The sequence below is a fragment of the Vidua macroura genome, chromosome 25 (genome assembly GCF_024509145.1).
Source record: "Vidua macroura isolate BioBank_ID:100142 chromosome 25, ASM2450914v1, whole genome shotgun sequence".
NCBI lineage: Eukaryota > Metazoa > Chordata > Aves > Passeriformes > Viduidae > Vidua > Vidua macroura.
Window position 1 is genome coordinate 3,280,172 of NC_071595.1, and position 27,566 is coordinate 3,307,737.

General features: G+C 52.0%; 1 protein-coding gene across 2 annotated transcripts in view; it reads left to right on the forward strand.

Annotated features, from left to right (window-relative positions):
• Positions 1-4,235: 4,235 nt before the first annotated feature.
• ARID1A (AT-rich interaction domain 1A) overlaps positions 4,236-27,566 on the forward strand; it is a 53,453-nt gene continuing 30,122 nt past the window's right edge. For both annotated transcript variants that reach the window (XM_053998884.1, XM_053998885.1), the window contains exons 1-3: positions 4,236-5,599; positions 25,616-25,828; positions 26,534-26,992. In XM_053998884.1, the coding sequence (XP_053854859.1) occupies positions 4,517-5,599; positions 25,616-25,828; positions 26,534-26,992 (1,755 nt within the window). In that variant the 5' untranslated portion in view covers positions 4,236-4,516. The remainder of the gene's footprint in view (positions 5,600-25,615; positions 25,829-26,533; positions 26,993-27,566) is intronic.

The window sequence follows — 27,566 nt, forward strand, 5'->3', positions numbered from 1 at the left end:
TTTCACTGTGCTGGGGTGAGCGCTGCTCTCCTCGCTCAGCCCCCCAGTCCGCACACATGTGCCCCCCAAACTTGCGCTGTCCCACTTTCCTCCCCGCTGGGGTGGCTCGGTGCGGGCCGGGGGCGCGGGGCGTGGGACACGCGTGGCACCAGCCCCGGCTGCCCCCGGCCCGCGGGGGTCGCGCAGGATGCGCGGGGGCTGCGCTCCCGCGTCCCTTCCCCTCCGCAAACTCCGCTTCGCTTTTTCCTCCTCCTCGCCAGTGCTGCTAAAATAATGCATTTCCTCGAGTCAGGCCGAGTCCACTTTCCTGCCTTAAAATGCATCCAAAGTTTCGCAGATCGCTGTCAGATGTCACCAGCGGGCTCTCGCGGGGCGGCCGAGCCGGGGTTCGCTCCCTGCCCGGGGGAGCCTGGCGTGGGAGGCAGCAAAACCCCTGGAAAACCCACGCCTGCCTTTGAGCTGCTGCATTCAGCAAAGGGACAGAGTTACCTCCGCCTGGCACTCACAGCGCAGAGCCATTGTGTCTCCCCAGAAAGCGAGATAATACAATATTTCAGCATTATGTTGAAGTGGATAAGTTGAGTGTTGTCCTGCATGATGCCCAGCAAACAAATAATTCTAATATTATCAATCTTAGTGGTGATGGAGCCACAAGGAGAGTGCTTAACCCAGATACAGCAGCAGCTAAAACACTGCAAGGAATAGGCTGGGCAAATATAAACACATTGAAAGGAAATGTGATTTTCTTTAGCAAAAAGCCTATAAGAGAAGCTGAGGCACAGCCAACAACCCTCCCGGCTCCGTTCCATCTTTTGCAGGGCGCCCCATGGATTATAATAGATGGGTCTCTTGTTCTCGGGTCCAGCGTGCACATCCCCGCACGCCGTGCCTCTCGGTACGGGGGAAGAGCATCCTTCCCCACACAGCTTCATCCATTGCTGCCCAGCTCCCCTCGCTCTGCCCTGTTTGCGCTCCTTCAGACTTTATCTCGGGAGCTGCAGCCAGCTCCGGCAGCCGGATCCAGTCCATGTTTGTAGCCAGGGAAAGGCTGGATAATGATAACTTGTGTGTGCGAGCTGAGCCGAGGCAGCGCTGACTTTAGTCCGGTTTCCATGTCAACGATTCAGTCCATATTTGCCATCACACAGTTGGCAGAGCCCGATTTTTTTTTTTTTTCGTGGAGGGGGGAGATACTACTCCTGTTTCTAGTACTCTAATCTAGACCAGGTTTCCTAAACTGCCTTAGTGCTGGGTTAAATGGCACGGCCACCTTCATGAAGGAGACTTCCAGTCAGGAGGAGCCAGCGCGGTGGCGGTGGCCTGCAGTGCCATGTGAGCTCTGGTTCCCAGCCTATCTGAGAGCCAGGAGCCGGGCCGGGCTGAGCGAGGCGTGCTCGGCTCCTGGGGACACGGGGAAGGGAGCACGGCTGCCGCTGCCGAACAGGGATGGCTCCGCCTGGGAAAAGTGAGGATGTGCCGCAGGGAAAAGTCGCTGCCGGTCCTGTGGATGGCCGCGACATCCCGGGACGGCGGGAGGATTTTCAGCTCTTAGGTGGCAATGTTGTTAAGAACTGTGCTGTCATCTGCTTCCCGGCCCTCATGGCTGGGAATTCACTGAGTGCCTCAGTATCGAGTAAAGTGCCAGGGCCTCATTGATGAGGCGTATTCCAAAATCTGCTGCAGCTTTCACAAACATTTGGTAAAGTGAGTGTCTCCTCATTGTGTGGGTGGCTGGGGAATCCAGGCTGCTTTTCACATTACTATCAACACCGGGTTTCATAGTCTGACATAGTGCTCTTTGGAGTGGGTTCCAAAAGATGGACACAGGTAGAGAGGTGTGAGCTTGGAATCTTTGTCTGGATGCACCCGAGCTGCTTCCCAGGCTCCTGGAGTGAAGTGGTTAAACTTTTGGTGATGCTCAGTGAGATGGTAGGGCTTTGCTCCCTGAAGCAAACCTATCTTTGGGGCTGGGGAGGTGGGTGCTTGAGATGGTTCTATGATAAAATGGCAGAATTTTCTCCAGTTTGTGCTTTTTAAAGTTTAGTGCCAATGGAACACCCAAGGAAGGGTGTTTTGGTGCTGTGGGGCACCATGGACATTAACAGAACGCTGGGCTTCACTTCTGAGAGTCCAGCCTGATACTGGAGGAGTTTTCCTCCTCTTCTCCTTTGTCCTTCTAGAAACCAGGATTTAATCAAATAACTCCTCTGTTAAGAGGATGTATATAAATTTTTGTTCTAGTACATTCCACAGTTTCCAAACTCTTCTGAAGAAGAATATCTTGGTGTTTTTCCTTCTCTGTGGTCCACACACATCTCACTAAAGCCACAGGGCCTCCTGTGTAAGATTTCAGCATTGTACTGGGGCTCCAACCCTTGAGAAGGCCTTGAGTACTATCACAGTACCAGTATCATCACTTATTACCCATTTTTTCCTAATCGTTTATTTACATCTGAGGAGAAAGGCTGACCAGCCAATTTGCTGGATGGAATCTGCTCCATGTTGCACAGTCAACTGTGCAGGCTGAGAAATGGCAAAGGAGAAATGGCTTTGTTTGGAGCCTGAGGGGCAGTTTGTTGCTCTAGAAAACACTTAGAATTTTGCTATTTATCACCATATCCCACCTCCCCTCCCACTTTCCATCTCTGGAACAACCCCTTTGTTCCGCCACCTGCACTCTAGATGATAAATATTTCATATTATAAGTTTTATAGTGGGTGTGAGGGCTGAGTTGCTGTCAGTAGACACTGACGCCTTCACCTGATCCCCAGCAGGCACACGGTGCTGGCAGGGACCCAGTCCTGCTGCCCAAGGCTTCTCCTCCTGTGCTGGACTCATGTTTGCTCACTCCCCATGGGATTCCTTGCAGTGTGTCCCGCTGGGTGCTGGGCTGGTGCCAAGCCCTGTTTGTTGTCACTGCACAGAGGTCACTTCTGCCACATTATCTGTTCTGTGGTGATGTTCCAAAATGGCAGCCTCAGACCTCAGTCTCTTTTGGCTCCCCACCTACTGTTTTCTGATGTTTTCTCTCATCTAAAAGTTGTAGTTACTTCAACTTCACTTTTCTAAGTATTTCCATATTCCAGAGGAACACCAGTACATGGGACCCAGGCCTAACCCACACCACGCCTGCCATTTTTACAAGACATCCATGTCCTGATTTCCAAGAACTTGGTGTTTATAACCCAAATAACTCATCTTTTTGTTCCTCCCGTGCCCTGCTGCAGCCCTGCACCATCTGAAGTTAAACAGACAGGTTCAGACCCCGCTGACACAGGCCAGGCTATGTCCAGGAGGGAGCTCCAGGTACATTGCTCTTCTCCCTCCTCCCGCTCCGCCAAGGCCTCGGGATGGAGGAGGAGGTGGGAATCTGGGTCTGAAAGGGTTGCAGAAGAGCATGGCCCAATTCCCGGTTCACCTCTTGACAGCCGGGGAGCTCCAGCACGGCGCTGGGCTCTGACTGCCAGCGCATCCTGTCCCGCTGCCCAGCATGTTGTGTCTAGATGCGCTCAGGTGGTTTTGGATCTGGGAATTCCTGGTTCTGTGCCCACCGCCCTCGCCTTGGCAGGAGCAGGGAGCCGGACTTTCTTGGATTGTCCGCGCGTGCAGTCACAGCCCTGGCGTGCCGCCAACGCCTTTTCCAGAGGGACACGGCCAAGCGGAGAGGAAATGACAACCGCTAACAGTTCGCAGAGGGCTTAATTCTAAATGGAATTTCTAGGGACAAAGAGGCGCTTCGGTAACCCACGGGCAGAAACCCCGGGGCCGGCGGCCGCCGAGCGGCCAGCACGCCCCCGGAGGGCTCTGGCCGCGGGACATCGCCCGCTGCCCTCGGGGATCGCCCCGGGCGGCTCCGGCCGCGGCGGGGGAGCGCTGCCCCCCGGCCCCCGGCTCCGCCGATCCGCCGCGGGTTTTGCGGGCGGCAGCTCCGCGCCGGCGGCGGCCGGGGCCGGCCCGCTCCTCCTTTGTGACGGGGGGGAGGCTCCGCTCCGGGCCGGGCTGCGCTCCGCTCCGGGTTTGGCAGGCGGCCGCGGCGCTGGGTAAAATGGCAGCGCTGAGCCTCGTGTCGGACTGAGCCCGCTCGGCCGAGCAGAGTCGGAGCTCGCCCAGCCCGGCCCCGCCGCCGCTCGGCCCCGCTCCGGGGACGGCGCCCGCCCGCCCGCCGTGTCCCCCCTCCCTCCCTCCCGCCTCTCCCGCACCGGGAGCCCCGTCCCGGGTGCCCCCCCACCCCCCCTTTCCTCCTCCTTCCCCCCCACTCCCTCCTCCTCCCCTTTCTCCGCCGGCTGCAACCGAGGAGGTACAGCGGGGCCAGGCCCCGGGAAGCCCAGCCCAGCGGAGCCCTCCCCGCCTCGCCGAGCAGGCCGGGGGGGAATGAGCCCCCGCTGCCCTGAAGAGCCGCCCGCCGCCGCCTGAGCGGGGAGAGCAGAGCAGCGAGGCCTCACGCCGGCCGGCCAGGCAGGGAGCAGCTCGGGGGGACCGGTCCGGGGGGGGTGGCCGGGCGGGGAGGGGGGGGATCATGGCTGCTCAGGTCGCCCCCGCCGCCGCCAGCAGCCTGGGCGCCCCGGCTCCATCCGAGCTGAAGAAAGCGGAGGCGCAGCAGCGGGATTGTCCCCCGGAGGAGGCGGGGGGTGAGGCGGCGGCGGCGGAGCGCGGCGAGAAGCAGGCAGAGAGCGAAGGCCCGTCGGGGAAGGAGCTGCAGGACGGGGCCGAGAGCAACGGAGGGGGCGCAGGGGCCGAGTCCGACCTGAAGAGCTCGAACGGGAACTCGGGCCCCAGGCCCGCCGCCGCCGCCACCCTGAACAATAACCTCCCGGAGCCGCCCGGTGGCGGCGGCGGCGGCGGCAGCGACGGGGTGGGGGCGCCGCAGCCGCCGCCGCAGCAGCAGCCGCCCCCTTCCCACCCGGCCGCCTTGCCCCCGCCAGCCTACGGCTTCGGGCAGCCCTACGGCCGGGGCGCCGCCGCTGCCTTCCACCAACATGGCGGACAACAAAGCCCTGGCATGGCAGCGCTGCAGAGCGGGGGCCTGGAGCAGAACTACCCGGGGCCGGCGGGAGCCCCCGCGGGGCCGCCCCCTCCGCAGAACTCGCACGGCGCCGGGGCCGAGCACGGCTTCCCCAACCACCAGTACAACTCCTACTACGCGGCCGGGCGCAGCGCCGGCTCCTACCCGCCTCCCCCACAGGCCTACGCCCTGGGCTCCCCCCGGGGCTCCGCGCCGCCGGCCGCCAAGTCCCCCGCGGCCGCCGCCGCCGCCTTCCAGCAGCAGCAGCGCTTCGGGGTCATGGGTCCCTCGGCCGCCGGCGGCGCGGGAGGAGGGGGCACCACCCCGCAGCCCACGGCCACCCCCACCCTCAACCAGCTCCTCACCTCCCCCAGCTCCGCCCGCGCCTACCAGGGGTACCCCGGGGGCGACTATAGCGCCGGGCCGCAGGACGGGGCGGCCGCCGCCAAGGGCGCCGCTGACATGGTCTCGCAGTACGGCGGGGGCAGCGGCCAGGGCTGGGCAGCGGCCGGCGGGGCCCCGCCAAGGAGCCACCACGCGCCCATGAGCCCCGGGAGCAGTGGCGGCGGGGGACAGAGCCTCGGCAGGAGCCAGCAGGTACCGGCCGGGCCGCGCGGGACGGGCCGGGGGGGGTGGGGGGTGGCCGGGCACGGGGCCGGGCGGGGGGCGCGGGGCTCGGGGGCCTCGGGGTGGTGGCGGCGGCTCTCCCGCGGGTTTCCCCCCGCCGGGCCGGCGCTGCCGGGCGCTGCCATTGTCTGTGCTGCTCGCTCGCTCTAAAATGGCTGCCTCGCCGCCTTCCCTTCCTCCTCCTTCCCGGCCTTTGTGCGGGGCTCCCGAGCCGCCGCCGCCGGGCTCCCCGCCGCTTCGGGGGGCTCTGCCGGGGGTCCGCGGGTCTGGGCGGGCGGCGAGGGCCCGGCGGGGCCGGGCGCGGGGGGCCGGGGCGGCGAAGGGCGCGCCCGGGACAACGCGTGGCCCCGGCAGCGCCGCCGCCTTCCCGCGGCCCCGCGACCCCCGGCGCCGGCCCGTGGGGGGGTCCCGCGGTCCGCAGCGGGGTCCGGCGGGGCGGGCAGGGCCGCGAGGGGCCGGCGGGGCCGCGGGGCCCGCGGGGAGGGCGGAGGGGCCGCGGGCCGGGGCGGGAGCGCTGGCGGGGAGCTGGGCGATGGGAGCAGCGAGTGCGGATCGCTTGGGTTTGGGATTTGAATTATGGAGGTAAAATCCTTCTGTCAAAGCCAGGAGACAGTTGGTCTTAGGTTGACATCCCATCTGTGATCTGATTGGCTCCCCATCCCCTGCTCTTGGCCATTTATAATTGCCTCTGATGTAATGGTACAACCATCCTGATGAGCTCATAAACTTCCACACTCGCCTCCTCCGCCAGCCCCGGGACGGGGCAGCCCCGCGCCCCTCTCCGCATCCCCCGGCGTGACCTTGAGCCCCGCATCCCTCTGCCCCGTGCCCCGGCCGGAACGGGAGGCGAGGGCACGTTGTTTGTACCTTGGGTTTATTTTCCTTGTGATGTTGGATTCAGCCTGGAATAGAGTCTGTGTTGTCGGAACGGTGGCAGGGCTGCTCCGCACAATGGGCTTGCTGTTTATTTTGGTTATGTGACTTTCCCCTTGGTATAAATGATTTCTTTGATGGATCTGAGGATGCGTTTGTTCCTGCCTGGTTTTGGCCCTTTTCAGAACTGGGGCTGTTTGGGTTCTTTATTAGATGGGAGCATGTGGGGGGTTCTGGGGTGTGTTACAGCCTAAAGAAGGAAAAAAAATCCCCAAACAATCAGAACCAAACTTGTGGCCAAAATGCTGAAATTGGTCGGTTATCAAGAATTATCAATTTACATTCAACAGAACTGAGATACAGGACAGGAGTCTCTAGCTCTGTGTCTTAGGGCACATTTTGACTTATTTTGAATGAGAACTGATATGTCTCCTTCCCCCCATAAATGTAGGCACTTCCTAGAGACTTCAGGTACTGGTTGTGGTCAGGCTCAGCAGTGTCACAACTCTTCTGAGGAGTGGAACTAGGAAAAGCAAGCCTGAGGATTATCTTTATTGTTGCATGTGTAGAATTCCCGCTTTGCTGGAATAGGAATGGCCAGGAAACGTGCAGAGAAGAAGGCAGTACAGCATCAGACATTTTAGATGCAGGGAAAAGAGGTGCTGGCATCTTTATCTGAAAGCCTCGATTAAAAGCAGGTTCCTTTCTGTGCTCGGACTTGCATCTCCAAGGCCTGTGGTGGCCTTGTGCAGGACCAAACTTCCCTTTTCATTCTGTGTGCTTTGCTCCGACTTCAGGCCGGGGTCGGAGACATTTGGTGCCACGTAGAGTGACCTGCAGCCTCCAGAGCTTCCCTTCTTGCTCAGGACTTCTCCTGCACTGATCTGAAAACCACTCAGCTGTTTGTCCCTTGATTACCAAAGGCACCCTCTGCTGCAGCACCTTGAGTGGTTGGATTGGCTTTTCTTTCAGGTTGGAGTTCTGCTCTCCCAGAGAGATCTGCTCTGCTGGGGCTATCAAACGTCCAGTGGTGGCTAGCAGTGAGTGTTGGAGCATCCTCAGGGAAGGTTTCAGCTACTTGGGAATACAGTCATGTGTTCCATGGATGCAATTACAAAGTGCTTACTTTGGAAATCCTGAAAAATCTCAATTTAGATAAAATGTGTACTAAAATATGGAGCCAGATTGAACTTCTCAGGTGTTTCCCTGCAGTTCGCTTCTGTCAGTGTTCTGGTATAAATTTGTAAAAGAAGCTTTTTTTTGTCTTGGCAAATGAATTTCACTTAATTCCACAAGTTGCTGATGCAGTGAATTAGGAATACCTGAGTAAGTAGTCCCATAAACTGGAATTATTAATGGTTGTTCTGAGAATTAGTTGGGCTTGAGGAAGAACAAATAGTAGATATAGAAGGCAAACCAGCAACTCCCTCACCTCAAAAGCCAAATGACTTTTCCCCCAGCCAATCTTTTTTGTGCCCAGGATTGTTAAACTGACAATTCCTCTTTTTCTGCTGGAAAAAGAAAAGAGCAGAGGTGTCTAAAGAAAAAAGCTTCCACATGTCATCTGTGCTGCCCACAAAAGGTTGATTAATAATAGTAATACTCTAGCCCTGAATTACAGCCTCCTGTGCTGTGTACTCCTAAATTCCCTGGATTAGGAGAATTTAAAGCTTTGTGTCTTTCTTTGTCTTACACAGCAATGAGCAGAGCAAGTACTTCCCACCCAACTTCTGAGAACCTCTGGGAGAGCAGAGCAGAGGGCAGCTCACCTGCTAGGAACCTCCCAGGGAACATCTCTGGGGCAGGCTGGGGAAGAGGATGTGGGAAGAGCACACTTGGGAATGCTGGGGGCACAGACCAGTTTGGGGTGAGAAGCAGGGTGGTGCCTTCAATCCCTCTTTAGGTACTCTTTAGGAATTCTAAGTGATGACATCAGGAGGATTTTGTCACTTTGTTCATCAAGAGAGGCCCAGTAATTTCCTGTGAAAGTTGTTTGGGTGGAATGTTGCCTGCAGTGAGAGGAGTGTGTGGTCACACCAGGGTTACACAGGGGTGGCTCCTGTGTGTAACCTTGAGGGACACTTCAAGGTGTCAGAGCCAGGCAACACAAGGATGCTCCGTGTTTTTGGGGACTTGGTGTTTTTTCCAGATGATCTTTCTAGCTGGGGAGCACAGAGCAGGATCAGGAGATCAGGATGGCTGATCTGCGGTGTGTGGGATGAGAAATCCGTGGTTTGCTGTGGCAATGACTTGTAAGGAGCCAGGCTGGTTTTCAATTTTTCAGCTCTCCCATGGATTTTTTTCCACCTGCTTCTCCTCAGAGCATGTAGCAGCTCTTAGTAATACAGCAGTTTTCCCAGGGTCTTGGGATTTAAAGGAAACTGCTTGAGAGAAAGGACTTCCCTGCCTTTAATAGATGGGTATTTCTCAGGCTTTGGCTACAACGAAGTGTCTCCTGTAATGGGAGAACTCTTTGGATCACATTAAACATTGACATCTTGGATAACCTCCCCATAGGTGCCCCAGCATCTCAAGGCCTCTGCTATAAGTTCAATGAAAGCAGTTTAAAAATCTTATGTTAATTAAAAAAAAAAAGCTTTTGGGCCTGTTGCCATACAATAGCTATTTTTTGTTGACTTTGATTCCGACTTTAGTAGTGAGTGAGGCATGAAAAACGTTGTTGGAAATATGGTTTTTAAACTAAATTGGCACCAAAAGGCACTGTGCTGCCAGTGAGCTGCGATGTCTTGGAATGGGAAATTGGGACCTGGCTCCTCTTGGCTCGTGGTTTTTCCTTGCTTTGCATTATAATGTCAGGAGCCCTCAAGTTGTGTGTTGTGCACTGGAGCTTTCCAACAAAAAGCAGAGTGGTGCATCTCCTTTTCTCTGAATGAGTGATTTTAGGGCTTGGCTGTTTTAGAAAAAGAAGGAAAATTGTGCTGCTTTGATTTTTTTTTTTTTTTAATAAAATCTTGTTAATCCTGGTGTGGACACTGGAGGTTTTGCTGCTTTACCTTTTTTAAATAGCCTGAAGTCAACCAGGAGTTGTCTGATTTTCTTAAAAACTCTCATTTTCTCTGGTACCATCTCCCTGATGCCCAGCTTGGGGGTGTCCAGTGTTTCCAGGCAGGATGTGTGTGGGATACAGGACAGTAAAGCTCAATCCTCACTCTCAGCTGGAGCTTTTCTTTTACCCCTGCCCTTATCATCACCAGTTTACTGGGAAACCCAGGACAAACCACTTGAGTGTTGTGGTGAAATGGAGTTAGCAAGGCTTGCCTACTGCTATTTATGAAGTTTAATTGACTTGCCCTGTGAATCCTTATTTATTATCTGGGCTCCCTATGGTGTCTCTCTTGTAGGGATGTTGTTGGTTGCAAGACAGAAATTTGGTTTCTGAAAGGTTTTATGTTTGACTTTCAAGCCTTTTTTGGGGGCTAGGATACTTAGTGGTTTCCTGGAACTCCCTGTTTTATTCCTTGTACCTGCTATAACTTCTGTTTCCTGTTTCTGGAATCAGGAAAACTTCCTGTTTTCCCTCAACAAGCAGGCAGAACGTCTTCCCTGGTCTTAAATAATATTAGAAACTGGGCTGGGGGGAGGCAGGACAGTCAAATGTTCTGTTACAAAGCTGTGCCTGACTGTTCTCATAAGCTTGGTGTATTCATAATGCTTTGGGTTTTTTCTGTTGTCTCATTTGAGAACTCTGGTCAGTGGTTCCTGTGTTACAGATGTATCACACGTTCCATGAGGGCTGTGCTAAAAATCCCAGCAGCTTTCCTTCAGAGAGAAAATAATGTCTAAAATTAGGCTTAATAGTGCAGCTGTTGGTTTTATCTGTTACCTCATACAGGACTCTTCCACCACTTTTCTCCCTTACTCTTTTCAAGGGAACGCCACCAATTGGAAATCCAGCTTTTACCCTCTGCATCTGTGCTCTGGGTAGTTAAAATATTAGAGGAGAAAATGCCCTTTCCAGTTCTTACTCTGTGTATTTAAAATTCTCTGGCTAGTGAGTCTGATTTCTTCTTTGAATTGCAACTCCTGTGTGATGGATTGCTCTGGGGAGAAGCTCATCAGCAATGCCATTGCCCAGTTCCTGCTAGGAATGCTGGAAACTCTCAAGGAGCAGCAGCAGCAAAACAGAAACTTGAAGGCAGCAAATGTGGTTGGGGGGATGGAAAAGATAAGCTTGTCAATATTTAGCCACTTGCTTTTTCCCTCTGGAATGGTCCTTAAACCATCAGCAAGGGTGAAAAACAACATTTCCCCTTTTGTTCTGGTGGGAGAAAAAGGAAGGATACCTTCCTGCTAGGAAAAAATGTTTTTAAGATGTCCTACAAAAGTTTTTTCTGTTGTGTGCTGACTGCAAAAAGTTCAGTCTTTAATTTATGCAAGGGCAATGGGAAAACTGGACTGGATGTCTTTTAGCCAGAGCCATAAATCTTCAGCTGGAAGTGAATGACAAGTGGGATGGGAAGAAAAAAGCTGGTTTTTGGCACATTGGAACGGAGCTGCTTGGGCTGCCTCCGGTCCCTCCTGCCCGCCAGCTCCCGGGTGGCACCGGAGGAGCTCTGCTGCCTTTTTGGCTTCCCTGAGAGAGCAGGGCAGTTCCTCACCTGGAGATAAACCTGTCCTTTTGGGGGGCTCAGGAGGACCACGCTGTGCCCATCAGTCGCATCCAGGAAAAATCCAATCCCAAATGTAACATCCTCTCTGCTGTCTGGAGATGCTGTTTTGGGTTCTTTAGTCCTGAAGTCCTGCAGGAGCTGTGTTTCTTTAGGGTTCTTTGGTTCTGAAGTCCTGCAGGAGCTGGGTTTCAGGCAGCCTTTTGTTTCTCCCTGTTAAGCAGGGCTGGAACGTGGGGTCTGAATTCCCTCAGTGACTGTTCCTCAGCAGCTGAGCTGCTGCTGTGGGAACTTCGGGAAGGGCTGAGGCTCCAGGGCTGGGAAGGGTGGGAGGGGAGTATGAATCCTCTGGCTCTCATCCTGTGCTGTGTGTGACCCCAGCCTCCCTCCCTGGCGTTAGCTGAACACATTGAGACCCTTCTGATGGAGCTCTGTGCTTACAGCAGCGCCCAGGGCTGCAGCAGGAGGAGCTGCTCCTGTACATATTTTACCATTCCATGTCCTAATCAGACATGGATTAATCATGTATTAGCACATGGGTGAGGGAGGGGTTCTCACTCCTGGCCCTTCCCTGCACCTGAACTCCCAGTATTGTAAGCCAGCAGTTCAGTCCTGCAGCTGGAGCATTTCTGAGGGTTCTTGCACCACATCAAGGAGAGCGTTTCCAGGTTTGCCACAGTGTCTTTCTGGAGTGTTTCTGAGTTTTAAGTGACAGCTCAGTGAGTATTTACACAACGTGGACATGAGTTTTCTGTAGTGAAACATAAAGGATGCTGCATAATGACAGGTAAACTTAATAAAAGCTGGCTCAGAATTCCTCGGCAAATATTTCTTTTTGCTTTAGGTGTTAAGAGTAAAATGTAGCTGCAGTCTAATTTCTAATCATGTTCTTTTTATTTTTTTCTTGGAGAAAAAAGGGACAAAAGTGTATAGGATCAAGTAGGGGTTATTGGTTAATTCTGTTAATAGGGTAAAGAAATATCTTTATGAAAGAGTGGAGATAGAGTGTTTATGTCTTAATTCCTATGAAATTCCTGTGAAAAATCAGTTTGTGTAAATAACTCCAAAAAAGCTGCTGCTCCATTACAGTTATTGGCATTTCGTGTGATAACCAGCATGTCATTATTTCCTTAAGCCAGCTCTGGTAATTGAAACTCTTTCAAGGACAAATTCAATTGCTATTAACTTTCTTTCTTTTTCTTTTCTTTTTTTTTTTTTTTTTTTTTTTTTTAAACTTGAGTAACTTTCTCCTCTGGATAATTAACGTTAAGCCTAAATTGGTCCAAGAAGCTCTGGGTTAGACTAGGGCAGTGATTTTTGGGACCCCTGATGCAGCTGGTGGAGCAGAGCCTGCTCCTTGTCCTGGTTTTGTGGGTGCTTGGCCATGTGGGGAGCCAGAGGGGACCAGAGGTGACTTTGTTTTGGTGGGATGTGAGGGGACATCTTGGATGTGGCTGGGAGGAGGCTGAGGCCAAAGGTGGCCCTGACTTTCTGCCACTTACAACTTTCCACCCTTAGAGATTCTGTGACTCTTTTCTCAAAGAGAAATTCTTGAAGCTGGGAGGGCTCTGGAGTTTCCCACCCGGGGAGGATGAATGGGTTAAAGAAGTACTTTCCTCCCCTCCACTCACTTGTGAAATTTCATTCAGGTTTGACTAAGAGAAACCCTGAAAATTACCATTTCCCTTCTGATGTCAGCACATCCTGGCACCCTGCCTGTGAGCAGCCAGCAGGAGTGTTTGAAAACCTGGGCCCAGCCCCAGCTGCACCTCCAGGCTCTGGGAATGGCTCTGCTGGGGCAGGACCTCAGCTGGCCAGGACAGGGGACAGCAGCATGGACACGAGGCACAGGGGAGGGAGGGAGCTGCTCTGGAAATGCCCATTCTGGTTTGGGCTGCATTGGATCATTTTGGTGAGGAGAAGAGCAGGACCAGCCACACCTGAGCACAGACAGTGGAGCTGCCCCCGTGTCTCAGTGCTTTGCTGCCCGTTGGACGTTAGGGAAAGTACTCCAGCTCAAATCACATTAATTGAGTGTCTCTTGTCCTGGTCTCTCCAGGTGTGGAGAGCAGAGGCAAAAGTGCACACACAGTAACCTGCTCTTAAACCTGTGGCTTTGTGCCTGTTCCCTGTTTCCTCGAGAAAAACTCTCCAGTTACATTGCAGAATGTCTCCCTTTGCTTCCAGGTTACTGTGGGAATTCTCTCGGAGGGGTTGGATTGTCCTTGTCCTGCTTTGCCACCTGAACTCTGCCAGGGTCCTGGGCTCACTCTGCTCTCTGTGGGATCCTTCCTGGAGGCTTGTTTGGAGTTTTGTACTTCATAACCGAGGGTGGATTTAAAGTCCAAATGACTGTAGGACTATGCACCCTGTGCGAGTTTAGGAGGAGAGTCTGGTATTCATTAACTCTGTGTAAATAATTAAACCAGTGCCAGGCTAGAGGTGTTCTCCCCTCAGCCCTGCTCCTTGTGAGAAAGGCTTTCAACAAGAGATCTTACCTCTGTGCAGGAGGTCCAATGAAACGGTGGAAGTGCTGGAATTAGTTAAAACTTGATTTTCTTTTCTCTTTAAATTATCTTTGACTTTGGGGTTTGCATGGCTAATCAAGGAAAAGACTTCCCATTCAAGGCCAGTTTACTGAGTGTGATCACGTGTTCCAGAAACTGCCTTTATGTGCTGTGGCTGCAGGTGTTGTCTCTGCTCTGAGGAGTCCTGCAGTCCTGCCCCTCGGACTGCATGGGTGTAGGGGGTATTTTTTTTATTATAAGAAACCCCAAACTCATTTACTTACTGTTCTGTGGGGCACTTGTGGTGATCGCAGTGTTTTGGATCCCCTGGGAAGGTCCTGGGGCAGCTGCTGCATACAGCCAAGTTGAGCATTATTTTTTTTTTTTTTTAATTATATTTGGATAATTGGACAGTGTTTTGAGAGGAGACATTTAGGTATCAAAGTATCTCAGGGTCTTTCAGGTTATTGTAGCAGACCAGCGAGGCTTGAAGGAGGAGTTTTCCATGTTTTGGAAGCCTTTCCCTGGCTCTCCACCCTGCAGGTGGCAGAGAGGTGCTCTAAACCATAGCTCAGAATCCAGGCCACTCCAATTCTGGATCAGAATTTCTCTCTGGGCATGGAGTTACACCTAGAACAGTTTTCACAGGATCACAGCTTGGGAGGGACCTCTGGGGATGTCCCAGCCCAAGCCCTGCCCAGGCAGGGTCACCTGGAGCAGGTAGCACAGGGACATGTCCAGGTGGGTTTGGGATGTTCCCACAGAGGGACACTCCAGCCCTCCCTGCGTGGCTGTTCCAGGGCTCTGCCACCCTCATGGAAAGAAGTTCTTCCTCAGATTGAGGTGGAACTTGTGTTGTATTTTCTGGCCATGGCTCTTTGTTCTGTTACTGTCACCACTGAACAGAGCCTGGCACCATCCTCTTGAGAATTTTCTCTGGTTTCAGGAAAAATCATCTTGATGGAAATGTGGTTTCCAGCAGCCTGTGGGGAGAATGTGGCTCCCCTGGAAGAGGGCACACTGGTGGGGAAGGGACTTTCAGGGGGGAGTGAGAGTGTTGGCATAAAACCAACCCTGACTCAGGTCATGCACTGGAGGAGAAGCAAAAGCCTGACTGGTGCAGGGGACACTGACAGACCAATCCTGCCCCAAATTATCCTGTCTGCCTCTACTTGAAAGATGTTTCTGAGCCCCTTCCCTGTCCTTCCTGCTCAGCTCACAGGCCATGGTGGCATTGCAAAAGCTGCTTTCCACGTTAATTGTGATTGATTACCTTGCAATCTGGGACAAGATTTCCTTTGAAAAGCTATATGCTGATTTGGTGTCAGGAATTAAAATCAGATGAAGTGATTAGTGTTGTATGAAACATCCCAGAGCAATCGAGTGCTCCTTGGTTTTCAGCTGTGTTCTGGCCCTTAACCCTTCCCTGCCCTCTCCTTGGAGTGAGGTGCTGAATCTGCTGCACCTGCTTGGGTGAATAACTCAGCTGGAGTGTTGGGGAGCCAGCAGTAGTGTTGGGGAGCCTGCAGGGGCAGGTGCAGTGTGCTGCTGAGCCCCAGAGCAGGGATTACAGGCTGTAGTGAGGACTGTGAGCATGCTGCGGGTGCACTGTGCAGAGGCCACAGTGCTGCTCCCACGGAATGGGGGGGCAGGAATTGAGGAGAGCTTTGTGTCTGATCACTCTAAATGGCAATAAACTCTTCAGAGGTGTCACTGCTGTCAAGGTACAGTCATGGCTCGTCTTTCTTTCCTCATATGAGTTGCCTTACAGTTTCTTGTTATACCTGTTCCTGGAACCAGTGGAGACTGCAGCGTTGGCTGTTCCTCCTGCCCCCATGGCATTGGCACAGTTGGGAATTCTTGTATCCTCTCCCCAGCTGCCAGCACACGCTCCTCTTAACTCGCTAAGCAACTCCCCACGTTGTTCATTCTGCCTGGAAAGAAACCTGGATTTTTCTGGATGGAGATGAAATAAAATCCCAAGGATAGAAGCGAGTGTGGGGCAACAGAACCAGGCTTCAAAAATTACTGTAAAGAAGGTCTGGTGGGCTTATTTAAAAAAAAAAAAAAAATTAGTAGTATTTTTAAGTAACAAGGACCTTGTGTCACTCGGGATGTCTGTAGTGAACCTGAATCACAGCAGCCTTGGCTTGATGAAGGCTCCAGGAGTGTCTTCCCTGCTGTCTGGAGCTGCCTTGGCTGCAGCTCTGAGTTTCTTGCCCACGAAGATTTTCCATCTCCCCCAGCCCCCTCTTCCCCAGCAGGCCTGCTTTGCTGGATGCAAATAGCTCGTTTGGGTGTAAATACTGGAGATTGGTTGTGGCTTTGCTGTAAAGTTACAGAGCCCATCCTCAGTAAATGCAGATGGTAACTTGTCATTGCTGCAATTTTAAATATTTTTGGTTCCGTGGAACTGAAGTGGAGGCTTGAAGGTTGAATTTTAAGGCTAAAATAAGAGGAGGCTCAATAAAATCCACAAAAATAGCACCCGAATTTGTCAGTTGCTGTAATGATAAGGGAAATAATGTAACTTTTCTGTTTCCTATTAGCAAAACAGAGCTTTGCTACCTTGTTTCGTGTTGGATACAAAACACAGCGGGGTCAGGAGTGATGGGAGGGGGTTTGGGATTTACTGAGTTGCTTCCTAATGAGGTGACAGCGGGGCTGGTGGCACAGTGTGTGGTGACAGCTCCTGTACCCCAGGGGTGTTTGAGGGAATCTTGGGGTAATCAGCGATGCTTATCCCGACCTCCTGGCTGGGGTAGGGCTGTGAGAGCAGCCTGGCCCATGTTAGTCCATCCCAGGCCGGGGTGATGTCCACTGTGGAGCTGTGAGCATCCATCCAAGGTCTGGGAGGTGAGTGTGATGGAGCACAGGGGGTTGTGTTGGTCTAAACTGGGATTGCCTGTCTTCCCCAGCCTCAGACTTCTTGGATGATTTTGATCTTTCATAATGCACTTTTGAACGAGTTCAGCCATTCTGCAGGAGCAGGGGAGAGGCTGAGCCATGGCTTGGAGCAGCTGCAGGCCCCAACACGCAGCTCCTGTGGAAGCTGTGGATAAGATGGAGCTGTGGGATGAGGCACCTCCAAGAGCTGCAGCTCTCCAAGGATCAGGGTGGCTGTGTCCTCCTCCCTCGAGGTGCTGTGTGTGGTAGGAGAGGTGGGGCTGTGGGGATCTGGGGTTGTTCAGAGCCCTGAGCTGATCCCAGAGGCTCCCCGGGAATGCCCATCCCGGTGTGGGAAGGGGTCATGGGAGTCTGCCTGTCCAGTTCAGTCTGTTCAGCCACTGTTTATTCTGGTGTAAAATGAGATGAATTTGCAAAGTGATGAGATAGTCAAATACAGATGGAGCTTTCAGACACACAAGTGGGTAGAAACCTGTGCTGCTGCATTTTACAGATGAAGATTTATCAGGAAAATGTTCTTAGAAAGGGACCCAGGAGGCTGTGCTGGAGGGGTCTTATCAACTCCAGAGTGTGCACCAGCACCCTCAGATTTCTGTGCAGAAAAGCCTTTTAATGAATTGATAAAACAACCTTTATTCTAGGAAGTAAACCCCAGTGAGCCCTTACATTGGCTCTTTCTTCAGACCTCCAGTTTTGGAAAACATCCCTTGTGTTCAGTAGCAAAAGACGTCTGTCCATGAGATCAGCAGGGCTTGTTTTAAAGGAAGCAGGGGTTACAGGGAATTAGCTGGATGACTGAAGTCTGCCACAGGTTGCAGTGTCTGAATGTATTTATGGGGCATCTGGAGCCCTTTCAGGTTTTCAGTGCTGTTTGGAGCGAATATTTTGGGACTCCCTCGCTGGTGATGGGGAGCAGCTGCTCTCGTGCTCCTTGGAGCGAGATCACTTAAGCAGTGGTGACACTGAGTGCTCTTCCACCCTAGCCCTTCCTCCTCCTGCTTTTTTTACGGCTTGCTCTTGGCCCGGTCCCATTGCTGTGGTACAACACGAGCTCCTTCCAGCCAGGCTGGAGCGGGAGCACTGTAATGAGACATTCGAGCGACTTTTTGTTGACTTGCCTCCAGTTCATTAGAGCAGAAGTAGGAGGTTGGCTAAACTTAAAGCCTGATTTAATATTCAGGAAGGAAGTTTCTTTCCATCTTAAAAAGAACAGCACCTCATTACAAGGATCACATTTCCTTGGGATCATCTCCCATGGAGCTCGGGAGCAGTTTTCTTTGCATCTTGGTGTTGCTTGGATTTTTGGGTGGAGTCAGCAGTGGCACTTGGGGAATCCTGGGGTGAGTTGGTTGAATAATGTGCTTGTAAAGTGAATTGAAGCCTGACAGTGAGGGATAGATAGCTTGTTACTTAGTTCTTTGGATAGAAGGAAATTGTATTTTAAATGTAAGTTGAAATTATTGGAGAAATTATAAATTACATGGGGATCACACAGTCTGAATAACAAACTGCATCATCTGACCCCAACTGCCTGGGAAATGCCTGAAATTTTCACTGGTCATCAGCTATTGCTATTTTGATAATTTTAACTGCATTTAAGTCAGTAAATGGTGTTTGTCAGAATGATGTACCACAGTGTAAGTAGTTGAGGTGGAGGGACAGGGAATGAGTCCTCTGGCTGTTAATTTTCAGGTGATGAGGGATCCCTTGTGCTGTTCCCACAGGGATGTGCTCTGAGCCTGCAGACAGGAGAGGTGTCCAGGAGGAACCATCGTGGTGCTTGTTGCAGACTTGGCACCTTCCCGCCCTCCAGTTTTTAATAAAATAAAAAACACAACTCTGCTGGTACTTGGGCATGAACACTGTGCTGTTGTTGGGTTGTTTCCCATGAGGCTTTGAGGGGTGACTCATCTCACTTCCCCACCACATCACCTTCTGCTGATTGGCTTCTTTCAGGAATGAAATGTTCCATAATGATACATCCTTTAATCAAAACTCTGGTCAGTTTTAATCAATTAGAAGAATCTTAGTAAGAGTTGTGCTTTGGAAAGTCCTCTGAGATGTGTGGACTGGGCTCTTGCTGAGAAACGTTAATGGGTAATTACTGGATTGTGTTTAGCAGGGAGATACAGGTCACAGGATGGCTGCTGGGAGAAACTCTCTCATCTTCCTTCCACTGGTACAACTCAAGATCTGGATTTACAGCAGATCTCCCCAAAGAAAGTGGTGTAATAAATGATCAAGGAGGGGTTAAACATTGAGCAGAGCAGATTTTAGGTTTGCAGGAGCTCCAGATAGAAGCAGGTGGCTGAAGTAATGCAGCAAGAGTCCTGTTGTTCTGTGTTGGTGTCGTGAGTTTGTTCTGAGGTTGGGGTGTTAGCAGAGGTTTAGAGGAATAGAAAGTGTCTGGGGTCAAACTCTGACCTACTGGGAAAAGTCAGAAGAAAAATCAGGCTCTTTCTGGTTGCAGAACTGAAACTGTGGAGCAGAGGTCATTTGTTTTGACAGCCAAACTTTCATCTGCATTGGCCATTCATAATGAGATGATGATACATCATCTCCTGGTTGTGTGTCCAAATCCAAGTTAGATTCTGGGATTTGTGGGGGCAAGGGAGGAGTTTTATTTTTCTGTAGCTTATGTAAAAATGTGTTTGTCCTGCACGTTTCCAAGGGATGAGCATTTGTAACCCTGTACTGTATTCCAGAAGTCAGGTTTTGGCACTCCAGGCTTATGGGTGTGAGTCAGAGCATCCTGCCTACTTCCTGGAGTGAGGTTCCCAAAGGGATGGGGCTGCCCTGGGGGAAGGCAAGGAGAGTCCCTGATGGGAGCTGAGCAGGGCCAGCACAGGTTCGGTGTCTGCCCTGTGTGTGCTCGGGGACTGAAGGAAATTGGTGGATTTCTCAAGTTTAAAAAAGGAGGGGAAAAGCAAAAAAGGAACTGTGCATTTTTTGTGATGATATTCTCGGAGAAACAGGCTCATTGTTTAAACTGTCCCAGCGAGGTGGTGGGTACGCCTCATGGAGTGTTTATTACCATGGGTTTTCTAACTGTTTTCTTTCGGGGACAACTTCACGTCCTGCTGGAGGATCTTTATTTTAACTTCAGCTTCCCTTGAGCCTCTTCTGTCCCCCTTTAAAAAGCAGACCTCCATGGGAAGAGAGGCATTGTAGCATGACCTGGGCTATAAAAGGCAGCAAGTTCAGGCCAGGGTGTTGACCTCAGCACAGCCAGTTGCACCTTAAATAGAGCAGATGAAAGAGTTCCCCACTGGAAGGTGAGCCGTGTTTGCTCCCAAATGAGGACGGTTGTTGGTTTGTGATCATTTCCTCTGGTTGTGGATGAGTTGGAGCCACCTTTGGGGGAGATTTTGGAAGGCACAGATGGGTGTGAGACTGATGTGCAAACACGAGTGACCAGCTCAAACTGGGGTTTGCTGGAGCCTCCTGTGTTGCCCCTTGGGTGCTGTTGTGTCCCTGTCCCCATTAGTTCTGTTCTGGTGCTGTTGTGGATTAGCCATGGTTGTGTTGTTGCAGGAGAGGAGCTGCTGCTCTCAGCTGTGGAATCACCACAGCCTGGCTGGTTTTGGTGGATGCCCAGGGCTTGGTGCCAGCTCTGGGCAATGCCTCCCTGTGTTTCTCGTTGTTCATGAGCCCTGTGCTCTGTGAGCTCGTACCATCACACGGGAAATGGAGTTTGTCTTGCTCAGGCCTTGGTGCTGCAGCAGTGTAACTCTCACAGCGCCCTTGGAACGTGGAAAAGGGACAGGGCTTGGAGGGTTTAGGACAGGGGTTTAAAGATGGGAGGTCAAATCCCTCATCCCTTTTCTACAAGACCCACTTGCTTCACTCCAGTGAGATGTGCTGGGGAAGCAGGCTGGGGAGGTGAGCAGTTTGTCCCTGAGCCCGTGGGATGTGTTACCCGTCACTGCTGCTGCTCAGCATCGTCTCAGCCTGGCCACTTCCACCTCGCTCCAGTGGCCCCCGTTCTCCAGCCAAGCTGGGGTGGCCGGGGAGCAGCTGGCACCTCGCTCTGGATTCTGCAGGCTCCTCTTTGTAGCACTGCTCAGCAGCCAGACAATGGCTGGTGCTGCCGGGGTCCTTCCCATCTGTTCCCGGCCCTTTCTGGGATTCCCGGCGCGGGTCCAAGCCCTCGCAGGCAGCGCTCAGTGGCCGGGGATTCCGAGCACAACCTTCCTGGCTGGAGTGGCGTGGCTTTGCTTTTATGCAGATTAGCCATGTGCTTCTCACTTGAAGGCGTTCCACAGGAAAAGACGTTTCCTGTGTTTGGTTCTGGGTGGGCGGCTCCGGCTCAGGGCTGAGCTGGGCTTGGGAGAGGGATTACGGAGAGCGGCCCCCCCATCCCCTTCCACCTCCAGCGCTACGTCACCACAACACAACCACACGCGCTCATACTGTTGGTGTCATTCATTCAGTGCCAAGATTGCTTTAAAAAATTCCCTTGGCCCCAGTTCAAACAGGAGTACAGCTGGGATGTGTTAGATTTTAGGCAGTCTGCCCTCAATTTGAGATGAGTTATAAATAGCAGTGCCGACTTCCTTAACTACCACTCTCCGAGGTAAAATGCAGGTTAATGACTGTGGGAATCAATTAGGGCTTCTCTCGGTTAAACAGCCAGGAATGCTTTTAATTTTTTTTTTTATCGCAAATAACGGACAACAAAGCTGGTCAGGAAAAGATTTCAAAGCCAAGGTGGGAGCTGAGGTCTTTTTTCTTATTTGTTTCAGCCTTCTTATTTTTATGGGGGGGTCGGGGGGGCAGCTGAAGAAACCAATTGTGGCCAACACCCATGATTGCCAATAATTGAATGACGCTGATTTGAAACTGGAGAGTTCAGTAAATGACTCTCTTTCTATTTCTTCCTCTGGCCCAATAAAATACAAATACGTAATAAGGTAATGGGGAAGGTCAGAATTCCATTTTTCTGTACAGCTGTGGAGAGCTTGGCTCTTGCATCCGAAGTGGGATTTGCCTCTTCCCTTTACTCATTTTCCTGACAGGACCAATAGCATGTCATCTCCATTTTAACCAAGCTATTCATTCAAGAGGCCAAATTTATCTTCCACCAGACAAAATCTGAAAAGAATTGTTCATGGAATCCTCTTATCTGCTTCAAGTTTTTTTTGTTTCTTACGGAAAACCCCGGTGTTGTTTGGAAGAAGAGCTGGTTTCACTGCAGTGCCTCATTACAGGGGCCTGACACCCTTCACATCACACAGAGTGATTTGAAGAGCTTTTGAACTCAGCAATTTTAAGCTCGCTCTGGGCTTGCTGTTACAAACTCTTAGTCTAGAAGTATCTTAAATTACCCCAAAAAAGCTCTGCAGTTTCTCTGGAGCACGGGCTTATGGTCACTCTCTCTACTCACCAAACCACACAGCTTTGTTTTTGGAAGTTTGACTGGTGGCAGGACAATGTTTTGTGGCGTTTTGGTACTCACTGGTGTTACACAACAGCAGAGATAGTGGGATTGAGGGAGAATAGAAGCAATTTCTATGAATGCAGGGAGGTGTAAGCAGGGGGTCTGGACTTCAGTGATCAAGGAGCAACACTTTCTCTCAATTATGTCTCTCTGTGGCAGGGCCTTTGCTTTTGAACTGTAATCACAGTAATCTACTCCTGTGGTTTCCTATTGAAAGGATTTCCCATGTATCAGCCCAGAGAAGAATTTCCAGCCTTTTGCAGTCAGGGTTTGGTATTTCCCTATTTGCCCTGACGTGTTCTCGCTTCCTCCCAGCGTGCCCATCTCTGTGACACGGGTGTGCAGAGGGGCCGTGCAACCTCTGCTCCTCCCAGCACCCCACATGAGCCCTTGGATCGATCCCTGTGTTTCGCCTTGGTTCTTCTATTGAGGCACATTGCATTAAACTCCCCAAAAGGGTTTTGGGGTAGCAGGTTCAATGAAGCTTCCTGATGGCTGACTCTTTGAGCCAGAGCAACAATACCAGGTCCAGAGCAGTTAAAGCCCCATCAGCGACTGAGATGTGTGGGATATTCTGAATTAATGGGATATTTTGAAGGAAGAAGCAACACATGGCAGCATCTAAGATGTACAGGGCAACCCCGAGGAGCATGAATTAGCCTTGCTATGAGTCAGGAGTGTGTGTATGAAATAGTTCCTTCATTAGGGATTAATTGGCATTTACATTCCTCCTGGTGATAGAATTTTATCCATAAGGCTGCAATCTAGATGCTCTTCGTGTTTGTTTTTAGCACCCTCTCTGTGCTGGGGCCTGGTGGAAGGGTGGCCGCTTGAGGCACGTCGTGTCCTCCTACGCTGAGCAGTCAAGGTGACAACTTGGTCACATCCTGGAAAGATGTTTGGCGTTTGTGTTTTGGGTTTTTTCTTTTCTCTCTCAGTCATTTTTTTTTTTTTTTTTTTAATGGCTGCATAAACAGTCGCAAATGTTTCTTGGAAGTTTTTTAGTACTTGTCATGCTTCCTGTAGGAGTCATGGAAAAGTGAATCTTCCCCTTGTTTTCTCCTCCCTGAAGAGATGGTTGGTCTTGTGGGTGACCACAGACAAGAAAATCAGTGCAGGGGTGGCAACATGTGGTGTGACTGTATTTAGAAAAAGAAAAAAAGTTTAAAAAAAAACCCCAAAAAATAATGTATTTGAGAAGCTGCCCTTGGTAGAGGGTTGCAAAGGTGAGTTACAACCAGGAGGAAGCAAGTAGCAAATGGAAAAGATGTTGAAATACTTAGTCAGTAACCCCGAAGTTGCACTTTGTCAGGTGGAAGGAAGGATGTGAGTGCTTGGGGGTGGTGAGAGCAGGCTGAAATCAAAAGCCAGGGGCTAGGAAAGCTCCTGGTGGCCTCATTTTTTACATACCAAAGGAGATAATGTGGGCAGGGAGAAGATGTCAGTAATGAAAGGGGATACCCACAAGGCAAGACTTGGGAAGCACCAGGGACAATTGCTGAGAAGATGTAAACACAATTTGCATCTTTTAAGGTGTATGGGAGCTCCACATGGGTCCTCCATTCAGGATTGAGGCCCTGCAGCTTTGAGGGTTCCACCAGAGCCTTCAAAGGTCTCTTTTTTTCTGCCCCCATGAATGGAAGTTCTTTTCCCAGCTGGCACAGACCCTGTATGGGTGCCTGGTGTGGGCTCTGGGCACGGTGTTCCCAGGGCAGGGACCTGGGGCTGCCTCGGGGTCTGCAGCCTCTGCCTGTGTAACTCCCCAGTAGCAGCATCTGTGAGAGCTTGGACATAAAACACGGAATAAAACTTATTCAGGGTTGGTTTGGTGTCAGTATGGACGAGAATGGGAACATCCAGCACAGCTGAGCGTGGGAGGGCATCCAAAATCTGCCTCTGCAGGGAGAGCTGCTCCAGGGCTGTGCACTGGCTGGGGACAGCTTCCATAGGATGGCAAAGGTTGTGCTCACAGAGGGCTTGGCTTTCCCGAGCCTGCCAGAGCTCCAGGAGCAGCTGGGAAACGCTCTGAGGCACAGGATGTGACTCTGGGGGTGTCTTGTGTAGGGCTGAGTTGGATCCTGGTGGGTCCCTTCCAGCTTGGCAGAGTCCATGGGTGCCTGAGCTGGGGAAGAACAGAGCACCTGGACTTTGATCTCCATCCATTTGTGCCATTTTGCCACAAAGAGCCTGGTTCCCAGTTCCCAGCTGAGCCAGCAGTCTTTCTCTTTCCTAGCAATGGAGCTTTTCTTGCCCCAGCAGAGCCCCACGAGCTGCCTGTGGTGTCCCTGTGCTCGCTGCTGGCTCGGGGCTGAGCCTCCCTGGCAGCCACGCTGCACTGACAGCTGGGCACACAAATGTGTGCTGGGGCTCCAAGCTGTGCTGGCTGCTGGGGAAGGCTTTTCTCCAGTGCAGCATACTGCAAGGACTCCTCTCCCCCTAAGAGGGTGGATTCTGCACACACCAGTGAAATCCTGCTCTGGTCTCCGGGATTCTGTGGGGTTTCCAGCCTGAGCTCTTGTGTGATGTTTGCTTGTGCAGACCTGCAGGGCCACTCCTCAAGCACCTGAGCTCAGCAAGAGAGGGTGGATCTGTACAAACAGCACCCCAGGGCTGGTGGCAGGAAGGGATGGTGTAACAGAGAGTCCATTGTCATGGTGATCTGTGGAAAACATCTAATTGGGATTAGTTAGGTCACCAGGAGCTCAGGGAAGGATTCCCATTCAGTCCAAGGAATGGAGGTTAAGGACTGTGCTGGGATTCATTTAGAGGTCACCATACCAAAACAGCCCTTGCTTTAGTGGGGGAATAACTGCCAAGGTAGAAAAGCCTTATTTTGAGGTCTGTAGTGTTGAGGTTTATAGTATTTTCAGGAAATTCGATTGACTATTCCTAAATATTGGCTCCAGGCAGGGGTAGCACAGATGAAATCCAAGGAAAGTTCCATTTCTTCACTCTTTGTCTCTGCTCTAAAGCTCAGGGACCTGACTTGCAAGGCTGACAAAGTTTTTTAATGCATCTGTATAAATTTGATTTAGAAACTCTTTATTCTCCAAAAGGCAGCAGACACAAAGGACATGTAAAAAAAATACAAAAATGAAACTGCAGTCTTGAGGACTGTGGATGTCAGCTGCACTGCCCAGTGTTACTACATCAATGTGCATTAATTGAAATGCATAAGTGTAAATTAACAGCCTGTAGTGTTTTGGGAGACCTTGTTATACGTGAAAGAAGCAGTGTTTCTTGTGAATATTTGAATTTTCAGCCTAAATTTAACTTGTTGTGGAATATCTGGACATTAAACTACTACCTACAATGGGGAAAAGCCACTTACACTGATAATTGACTTTTCTTGATGATCCCTCCCCCCTTCTTCCCTGTCTTGCCACGGGAGAGATGTCAGCATCAAATGACTTCTCACTGGGCTTGTTCTTGGTGGAGTGGTGGGTTTGGAAGGGCAGCAGGAATCCTGCTCTAATTCCAAATGTAACTTTGGGGTTTAGCACCTGGGAAGAGGCAGACGAGCTTCTCCTCAGCGCCGAATTTCCCCTGGGGTTTTTGGGAAGTCGTGATGTTTAAATGAACAACTCCTGTGTGTCTGGACGTGCCTGACGTGTCCTGCGTTGCCTTGCAGCCGGCAAGCCCGATGGATCAGATGGGGAAGATGAGGCCTCAGCCCTACGGAGGGAACAACCCCTACACACAGCAGCAGGGCCCGCAGACGGGGCCGCAGCAGGGCCACGGCTACCCCGGGCAGCCCTACGGGCCGCAGGGCCCCCAGAGATACCCCATGGGCATGCAGAGCAGGACGCAGAGTACCATGGGCAGCATCTCGTACGCACAACAGGTACAGCTCCCAGAGCTTCCACAGCCTGTCACATGCAGCTGGGCAGGCGAAGAGACACAGCCAGGCTGGGTTCTTTAGGTAAAATGGCATTTCTCCAGGCTGTGTTTTGTGCCACACCTGCATCCAGGTGGGATCCATGGCCTGGGGAATCCTTGTCTCCAAGAGAGGCAGTGGCAGAGCAGTGAATCCAGCAAGGGAAAAATAAATAGCAGGGGAGGGAGATCCTCTTTCTGCTGTGCTGTGTTAGAGACACAGCTGTTCTTTGCACAAGAAATGACTCCAGGTCAGTTTTGGCTCATTACATGATCCAAGTGGTGCATGCTGGACTGTTTGCAGGATTCAAAAGACATTCAAAAGACAATTTTTTTTTTAAATTTTTTTGTTTTGTTTTGGGGTTTTTTTTTTGTTTTTGTTTGGAGCAAGCAGCCTTTCCTTTCAATGTTACTTTTGTTGAAGAGTGGTAAGATAGGGATCCCTAAAAACTTAGTTGTGATGTCTGTTAGAACTTGGTTACTGCCAAGAATAATGTCACACACATGAGTGACTTCTGCTGTTTCCTAGGAAGTATCTAGGTAGTGGCAATTCCAGTGCATTTACTGCTCTGCACAGGTTTCTGAATTTCTGCTTCTCGAGCAGAATCCGTGTGTGTGTGTGTGTGTGAGAAATACCTTTGTGACTGGTGCACCTCCATCTCTCCCTGTGCAGATGCCTCCGTATGGGCAGCAGGGCCCCAGCGCGTACGGGCAGCAGAGCCAGAGCCCCTACTACAACCAGCAGAGCCCTCACCCGCAGCAGCAGCAGCAGCAGCCTCCCTACTCGCAGCAGCCTCCGTCACAGCCCGCTCACTCGCAACCCTCGTACCAGCAGCAGCAGCAGCAGGCGCAGCCCGCGGCCCCAGCGCAGCCGGCGTACTCACAGCAGCCGGCGCAGCCGCCCCATCAGCAGCCCCCCAGCCCTTACCCGCAGCAGCCGCCGCCGGCCCCACAGCACCCCCAGGGCCAGCCCCCCTACTCCCAGCAGCAGTCCCAGTCGCCGTATCAGCAGCAGCAAGCGCAGCAGCCCGCGGCCCCCGCGGGGCTGGCCCAGCCCTCCTCGTCGTACCCGCCGGCGCAGCCGCCGCAGCAGCCCTCGGCCTACTCCCAGCAACGCTTCCCCCCGCCTCAGGTAGGCTGTCCCCGGCTCTGCTTGCTGCCCCGGGTCACTCTATGACAGCATCGGGGCAAACCTCCTGTTCCCTGCCTTAAAATTGGTTGGACTACGCACAGCGAGCTGGGTGGCACAAAACGGTCAAAGCTGGTGGCTTCTCCCGTGGCTCGCAGAGGTCGTAACCAGCAAAAGCAAAACTTGGCTTTGGGGAGGAGAAACAAAGCTTGGGACCTTTTAGCAAACACTGCAACGCATCCAGAGCAGCCTTTGAGAAGTGGAAGGGTTTAATTGACTTGCCTTGTTTGTGTAAAGAGGTACTTGGAGCGAGGGTGAGATGGTGAAGGTGAGGAAGCAGGGAGGGCAGATCCAGGACAGCCTGTGACAGTCTGTGATGCAGGGAAGCTGGAGAATGGCTGTTCTGTCATGGCCCTGGACCTGTGCTCCCAGCTCTGAGCAGTGCTTGTGTGCGCTGGCTTTCAGTCCTGGCTCTCACCTCCTCTTTTGGGCAAATGTCACTAAGGGGACATAAACCTGCCCCAATGTGAGAATATCCCAGAGTGATTCCAGCAGAGGCTTTATTGTATTCCCATTT